At 36.4% G+C, this 9,016-nt stretch overlaps 1 protein-coding gene across 1 annotated transcript; it reads right to left on the reverse strand.

Annotated features, from left to right (window-relative positions):
* Positions 1 to 729: 729 nt before the first annotated feature.
* LOC127905824 (wound-responsive protein GWIN3-like) lies at positions 730 to 5,438 on the reverse strand. Its single transcript, XM_052456240.1, has 3 exons — positions 4,984 to 5,438; positions 4,045 to 4,049; positions 730 to 1,109 (listed from the first exon to the last, which is right to left on the reverse strand). The coding sequence occupies exons 1-3, from the start codon at positions 5,398 to 5,400 to the stop codon at positions 923 to 925; spliced, it is 609 nt and encodes a 202-aa protein (XP_052312200.1). The 5' UTR covers positions 5,401 to 5,438; the 3' UTR covers positions 730 to 922.
* Between the last annotated feature and the right edge of the window lie 3,578 nt (positions 5,439 to 9,016).

Below are 9,016 nucleotides of genomic sequence, written 5' to 3' on the forward strand. Positions count from 1 at the left end.
ACATCATAAGTTATTTCTAGGAATAAGTGTGTACACACATAGATTCCATGAGATTTCTCCATAAACATAATGAATTGCCCAATACAAGTATTATTAAAAAAATGTAGGACACTACTTTGTGTACGTCAACATATGAACATTGTTAGTAAAAAAAATATGAAAATTTGACCCAACCTGAATCTAGTTTGTGCATGTAAAAATATGTCGATTTTAATAAAATTTTAATATTTGTTATTATTAATATAAATTGATTAATTGACCAATCACACATAAGAAATAAAAAATTTGTGGCAACCTTTATTTTTTATTAATATCAAACCTATTTTGTTAGATGCCTTTCCTACATGCGGATTGCAATAAAATTGAAAGAATTTTATATCGAAATTAACCAAGCCCAATATATACATAGGACCTAAAAACCCACTAAAATAGGCAAGAAAAAAAATAGCATGTACTTACAAAATTAAGCTTTTGGGGTCTCACCTAACAATTTAAACTTTTAGGTTGAGATGATTTTTTGATATTGTATCAGAGTCTTGTTGACCAAGCGGTCACAAGTTCGAATCTCACAACCTTCATACTATTTGATAAAAATTAAATATAAAGAAGTGTGAGATTGTGCAAGTTTGAAGCCCATACAATTTTCAATTGATTGTAAGAACCAGATGATTTTCTAGTAACAATATCAAGCAACAAACGAAGTGTGTGTGTGTGGAGACAACATGAAAATTAAGGAAAAGCCAAATCTAAAAAGCTTCTTATTTATTTAAGTTTTATTTATGCCCACCACATGATAGTAGGCAGTCGAGATCCTTCATACAGGATTGCAGTAGATAATAGTTCTGGTTCAAACATGATAATAGGCAATCGACTTCCCTCAATATCATTCTGACACCATTTTATTCTCGATTTTTGGTGCTCTCTATTCATCTGGTTCAAACATAACAAGAAGAGGGCCGGCACCAGGAACCAAGTTCTTGTCACCGTTGACGCTAACTGGGACGCATGAGCATTCACAGAAGGGTTCGGACATTGGACAAAATGAAAGCTGATAAAAACTATTATCACCTTCATATTTGGTGATCTTAAACCGATTCAATCTATCAACACTTCCAGTGTGTTAATGTGTATATGTTGTTGTAAATGCAGAGAAACTGATTGAGAGAGAAGAGAAAATGAGAACTCTCGTTATATTCTTTGTTTCCTATTATTCAATCCTTAATACCAGCTTTAGTTAGTTAGTTATATATATACATGCAGCTGTAACAACTTAACTGCATGTAACTAACTTTGCTAACTAACTAACTGATTGACTAACGGCTAACCAACTAACAAACTTAGTAATCATGTTTACACTTATCATCACTGTACTCTAACATCCCCCCTCAAGATCAGGCGGGTGGAGAACTAAGTCTGAGATTGCAGCAATGAGTGCGAAAGAGAGGATCACTTAACCCCTTCGTTAGAATATCAGCAAACTGTTCCTGTGAGGAAACAAATTGAACTGACAATTGCTTCTGGGAAACCCGTTCACGAACAAAATGCACATCGACCTCAATGTGTTTGGTTCGTTGATGCTGAACAGGATTAAAGGATAGAGCAATAGCAGAGAGATTATCACAGAAAAGAACAGGAATATGAGGCAATGAAACATGCAGAAAGGCTAATAACTGCTTGAGCCAGTCCACTTCAGCGGTAGTAAAAGATAAGGCTCGATATTCAGCCTCTGTGGATGATCTGGACACAGTTTGTTGCTTCTTGGAAGACCATGATATAGGATTGTCGCCCAAAAAGATTACCAAGCCAGTAGTGGAGCGTCTGTCATTAGGATCCCCTGCCCAGTCAGCATCACTAAATGCCTTGAGTTGCAAATCTCCTTTAGTGTAAGAAATACCAACATGCAGTGTGCCTTTAAGGTAGCGTAAAATTCGTTTCACAGCAGTGAAATGAGACACCATTGGATTCTGCATAAATTGGCAGACTTGATGCACAGAGAACGCAATGTCAGGTCGTGTGAAGGTTAAGTATTGCAGAGCTCCTACAATGCTGCGATATACAGTAGGATTAGGATACGGTGCCCCATCTTCTTTAAGTAGGCGATGATAAGGAAGACATGGAGTATCACATGGTTTAGCATCAACCATCTCAGATTTAAGCAGCAAATCCTCAACATATTTAGATTGTGACAGGAACAAACCAGTAGAGGTGTGAGTGATCTGTATCCCTAGGAAAAAATGAAGAGAGCCTAAATCTGTAATATCAAATTCAGTGGAGAGAGCTTGGATAACCTGCAGAATGGCAGCAGACGCACTCCCTGTAAGGATAATATCATCCACATAGAGGAGCAGGACCACAATCTGAGAACCAACATGCTTGACAAACAAGGATGAATCAGAATAGGTTGTGGCAAACCCCAAGGAAGGCAGAAACTGAGTAAAACGTGCATTCCAGGCCCGAGGTGCCTGTTTTAATCCATAGAGGGATTTATGCAGTTTGCACACATGATGAGGATGAACTGAATCTTCAAAGCCAGGAGGCTGGGACATGTAAACCTCTTCTTGAAGAATGCCATGCAGGAATGCATTTTTGACATCTAATTGTCTGAGAGGCCAATTGAAATGAGCAGCCAGTGCAAGAACTAGTCGAATGGTGGCAGGTTTCACCACAGGACTAAAGGTGTCCCCATAATCCAAGCCAGGTTCCTGGCTAAACCCTTGAGCAACCAACTGTGCTTTGTGTCTAGCAATTGAACCATCCGAATGACGTTTGATCTTGAAAATCCACTTGCACCCCACCAAGTTCCTCTTTGCTGGTAATGGAACAAGACTCCAAGTGCCTTGAGTATGTAATGCAGTAATTTCATCTTGCATGGCCTGTAACCATACAGGAGCTTTGATGGCAGATTTGTAAGTTGCTGGCTCTGTTAAAGACATATCAACCATGCTAGAGTCCTGAATGCTGGCTAAGAAAGCCTTCTGTTTAGTAATGCCACTTTTGCTTCTGGTTTGCATGGGATGCAAATTGAGAGAAGGAATGGACAGAACCACTTGCAAGTTGTCAGGATTAAAAGTAGTAGAACTGATACTGATATCAGGCGCCACAGGAGGAGGAGAAGAAGCTTGAATGGAAGCAGTAATGGACTGAGAACTAGGAGAGACTGTAGATACACTAGGTGTGTGGTGAGAAGGGGAAACAGGGCTGGAAGTAATAACTGTGTTCTCGGTATTAACAAGAAGCACAGGACATGTGGAGGAAGCAGAGGATGTGGAGGACTGAGTTGTGAGCAAGGATGGTGAGGATTCAGGATATGGAAATTGTGTCTCATCAAATATAACATGTCTTGAAACATACAACCGCAGAGTAGGCACATGAAAACACAAATAACCTTTGTATTTGTTGTTGTAACCAAGAAACACACACTTGGAAGTTTTGGGTTGCAGTTTGTTATGATTATAAGGACGAAGAAGAGGAAAACATGCACACCCAAATATCCTAAGGTGATTAAGCTCTGGAGAAGACCCAAATAACAACTCAAAAGGAGATTTGTGAAGAAGGACAGGAGTTGGCATACGGTTGATGAGATATGCAGCTGTTAAACATGCATAAGACCAAAATTGAGATGGGAGTTTGGCTGTGTGCAATAGAGTGATTGTGGTTTCCATAATATGTCTATGTTTCCTCTCAGCCACCCCATTTTGTTCAGGGGTGTGTGGACAAGAGAGGTGATGAGTAATGCCTTTGTCAAGAAGAAATTGTTGTAAACGATTGCAGGTATATTCCCCCCCCATCAGACTGCAGAATTTTAACAGTAGCAGAATATTGTGTAACAAGAAGGTTATAGAACGCAGCAAACGTAGAGAACAAATCAGACTTATTGACTAGGGGAAACAACCAGCAAAAATGTGTACATTCATCAACAAAGATGGTATAATATCTATAACCATCCACTGAGAGACATGGTGCAGGTCCCCACAAATCAGTATGGATAGTAGCAAAAGGAGAATTGAATTTGTGATGATGCTGAGGAAAGGGTAATTTCCTAACTTTCCCTGCAAGACAGGGATGGCACATTATCGGGGAAGAAGTTTTGGGAACAGGAATATGAGCTTTATTCAGCATGAGGGAGACAACAGAATTTGTGGGATGTCCTAACCTATGGTGCCATAGATTGGACTGAACAAGTTGGCCAAGAAATGCCTGAGCTGGAGAAGGCTGAGTGAAAGATGAGGATGAAGATGCATGGATAGGATACAGGCCATTACTGCACAAGCCTCTGTAAAGAATCCTCCTTGTGGCTTTGTCCTGAATCCAAAAGCAATATGTATCAAAAATAAGCCAGCAATTATTATCAAGGCAGAGCCGATGGACTGACAATAGATTCTGAGTTAATTGAGGAACAAGTAACACAGAATCCAACTTGAATGAAGACATAAAAGAATTGATGATAGACTGACCAACATGAGACACTGTCAAACCTTCACCATTGGCAGTATGAATTGTGTCAGCTGTTGGATATGGTGAGGCCAATGTCAGGTTATTCAAATCAGCTGTCATATGATTTGTTGCACCAGAATCAGTAAGCCATACTTGAGATGATCCGGAAGAATTGGAATGCATTCACAGAAGGGTTCGGACATTGGACAAAATGAAAGCTGATAAAAACTATTATCACCTTCATATTTGGTGATCTTAAACCGATTCAATCTATCAACACCTCCAGTGTGTTAATGTGTATATGTTGTTGTAAATGCAGAGAAACTGATTGAGAGAGAAGAGAAAATGAGAACTCTCGTTATATTCTTTGTTTCCTATTATTCAATCCTTAATACCAGCTTTAGTTAGTTAGTTATATATATACATGCAGCTGTAACAACTTAACTGCATGTAACTAACTTTGCTAACTAACTAACTGATTGACTAACGGCTAACCAACTAACAAACTTAGTAATCATGTTTACACTTATCATCACTGTACTCTAACACAGTGGTCACAATGTATCCTTTCAGTGTTGTACTGAATCGGATTTTCCACATGGGTGTCACGCCTGCCATTGCGCACATGGCAATTGGCCCTGCAAAGTTCACATTTAGATGAGTTCCTTCGCGGATGACACTATCGGTGGATTGTATAACTGGTGAAAATGTTATTGGGAGGCTCTCGTTCAATGTGGAAAGTATAACATCTGAATTGCATAAGACCTGGCCATTGATAGTGACTGCAAGAGTTGTTGTATTGTCAGTCGAGGGGGCTACGATTAAATAACGAGCACCAGCTTGCACCTCATGACCGAAGACATCGAGCACTGCTGCAGCATCTTTGGCATGAACTGCCTCTGGAAATGAAGTTCCTATGAAGTCAAAGAGAAGGAAAGAGAGCCCTAGAACTTTAGTGATCTTCATATTTGTTGAATATGAGTATTAGTTATCTCAATATTGTGTCTTGTTGATCTTGTGTTGAAACAACGCATGGAGAGCATATATTTATATGGAGCAAGCATATGGATTATTTGTTAGAATTAATTAAAAAATTCCACAAAAATATAAATTGTAGTGTTTTACTCGTGCTGATTTCTGACAAAACTAGAAATTATAGCCCTGTGGCGACGAGTTGTCGTATAGGTTTTCAGCTCTTGCCTCTTGCTTACTTGATTTATCCCATAAAAGTGTTTTACTCGTGCTTAAAATTGATCTGATCAATGAACTCTATGGTTAACTTCAATTAAAACTACTAATTAAATCTTCGAAATCAAATTCAAGTTGTCAAGCTAAAATGAGATTACATGTCCAAGTATTCTAAAAAAGTTTTGGTCTATTTTTTGCACTAGACACTTCGGGAAACTTGATTAATTAATAATCTAGGTTAGTTTGCTTCAAACTGTTTTTTTTTTTAGTTTTAATCGTAGAGTTTTGTTTTTGCACCGAAACATATTTTGACCAAATTGTGATTATTCAGTGATAATCGTTGATGTTGGAAGCTTGATTAAGATTTGGTGAATGATTCTCATCATGCATATGCCTTAGATTTTGTTGTATATGGTCAGATTTGAAATTCACATTGTTGTGTTTACTTTTAATGTTTTTCTTGATCTTGAGTTTTCTAGGTTTTGATTCGTTTTTTACGAACAAAATTCTTGTGTTTTTATGTTTTTTTGCAAGTTTAATCTGTTTTGAGTTTTGGTTTTGATTTTGGTTTGTTTTTTCGGGTCAAACTAGTGATCTTCGGATTGATTTATGATCGAATTAAAGATTTCAGGTCAACTCAATTTGGTCAAATTCGAGTTAGATGTGCAAGGCCCTGTTTGGTTTTCAACCTTTTTGATAAAGGAATTTTTGGCTTAAAGGTGTGTTTAGAAAACACGTCCTTAAGCTTATTTTGATAGTTTTACATAAATAAAAAAAGGGTTTTGCCAAATAAATCATCTAAAAAATAATATTTGTTTTTAAAAAAAATATAAGAAGTTTTTTGGTATATAGCCAAAAATCCTCAAAAAATATTTGAGCATTTTTATAATAAAAAAATTCAATACTTTAGCATGTTTTAAAAACTATTACATGGATTTCACAAGTTTGTAAAATTCCAAAGGATTTTGGCTTTAATTTAAAAAATATTAAAAACTTATTTAGGCAAAAAAAAAATATATATTATTCACTTTTGATATAAAGGATAAAAAAACCTACAAAAGAGTTAATACCAAAAATATTATTAGAGATAGTAATTTACCTATTACTCACCTTTAATATAAGGATAAAAAATTTGTATGAGGTCAATATAAAAAATATTATTGGTAGCAATACAATTCATTCATTTCTAATATAAGATAAAAAACTACAAGGAATTTTATCTGAAATATTATTTGGGAATGACCCGACAACCAAAAAAACAGATTTCCAGTTTTCCCTTGAAAGAAACCTCAACAATAATTGATGATATTTCACCTTACCAAATGAAGTTCCTGACCTAGAAAATTAGGATGCATTTATTGTAGCAAACTTGTCATAGTAAGTCAGTAGAAATAGACTTCATCAAACCATAACAAACAAATAAAAAATGATGCAGCTTACCTCATGTATGACATGTTATGAGTGTTAATATATTCCCTTTACGCAACCAGTCCTTTACCTAGAATTTCTAAAAAAAAAACTATTGATCAATGCAGCTAAAATGCGAGCAATAATCGCACATTTGTCAATCTATAACACAACAAATATAAACGTATTTCTTAAATCAATGTAAAACATCAAGCTAAAAAATATGCATGATCGCAATAGAATCGAATCCAAAACCAATCGAAGTTATATTCCAAATTGTAGATACATTACTGTTTAAAAAAAAAATTTGGCTACATCTTAAAAGCTTATGCGATCAAAGGAACCAAAGATGAATGAGATGATGAAGTAGGTGAGCATGAGATGGTTGATTTCTTGTGTTTGGTAATGATAATTAGGTAGCATATGGTAACAATATTTTTTTTGACTAATGACTCGGATCCTACTTAATAGTTATTTGTTGATATATAAGCCATAATTTAGAGATGAATCGTCTCTTAACCCGGTCTGCCAAAAAACAAAACCAGCGGAAAAAACCAGTTCATTCCACTGCCCGGATATGCAAAACAACCTCTATCATTTCAAAACATGTTCATGAACGAGCATACTCACTAGAATCCCTGTTATCATTTGTTAGAGAGTAATATAAAATTATTATTGAGACCTTATTTAATAGTTTAAGTTATTGGGTTGAGATGATTTTTTTACATGATATCATAACTTTCTTCATCAAGTGGTTATGAGTTCGAATCTCACCACCTCCTTTTTAATTGATAAAAAAATTACACACAACGTAGTGTGGACTTGTGCAGGTTTTAAGTTCAAAAGACTTTCATTTGAGAAGGTATGTTAAAGAGTAATATAAAATTATTTTAGGATCTCACCTAATAACTTAACTTCTTGGGTTGAGATGGTTATTTGATGGTATTATACTCACTAAATCATTGTAGCAGCAACATCCCCTTCCACGACAGCAACAACCCCTCCCACGTCACCAGCAGCAGCTTGTACCAGACCTCTCCAACAGCAGCACCTTCTTTGAAACTACAGCAGCAACTTCCTTCAAACCCTTATCCTCAGCACCATATTACCACCCCTATCTAAAACCCTAGACTCCGACCTTCACAAAAAGATCAGCTTTCACCTACCAATACCAATCACTACCAGAAAACCGGAGAAAACCAACAGAATTACCGATGGCAATAATTCCATCTCAAAATCTGTCGGTATATGCCAATGGCCTAGATCCGTCAGCGAAACGGTCAGTATATACCGATGGAAATATTTTGTTGGTATCTACTGACGGTTTCGCCGACGGGGTATACAGTTTGTCTGGAAATATGCAACGGCGTGGTGACGTCAGACGATTTTACTGACGGAATGACCGAGGGATTCAAACTGAGATAGCCGTACAGTAACGTGGCACTGTCACCGATGGAATCACCGATGGAATAATTCTGTCGGTGATTCCATCGGTAAAAGCCATTATATACCCACCCATCTGCCGACACTCTCTTTCTCTGTTTCTCCCTCTTCTTCTTTCCCATCCCACCTCTCCCCTCCCAAACTGCAGCCAACCACCCATCCCAACTCTCCACTATTCTCAACACGAGCACTCAAGTTAATTTCTTATGTCTTGTACGTGGTCACAATATCCGTTTCTTGTAGATTTTATCATTTTTTTAAGTAAATCTATCCTTTTTAGTTTTAATATTTAATTGTGAATTTTATTATTGTAGTATATGTATTTTGTTAACGTTTGTACTTGTTTAATTGTTATTTGTCAAAGAAACTTGTAGTATGAATGTATAATTTTGTAGTTGTTATAGTTTGTTTTAGATTTTGTCAAATTATCTTTGTTTGTAAATTGTTGAAATTTTGTTTGAATTACACCGAATTAAATGTGTCATTGTGATGAAATAAATAATTAATAGCTTGTTTAACGAGTCTTGTTTAATTGTTATCAATT

This window comes from Populus trichocarpa, chromosome 10 (assembly GCF_000002775.5).
Source record: "Populus trichocarpa isolate Nisqually-1 chromosome 10, P.trichocarpa_v4.1, whole genome shotgun sequence".
Taxonomy (NCBI): Eukaryota; Viridiplantae; Streptophyta; class Magnoliopsida; order Malpighiales; family Salicaceae; genus Populus; species Populus trichocarpa.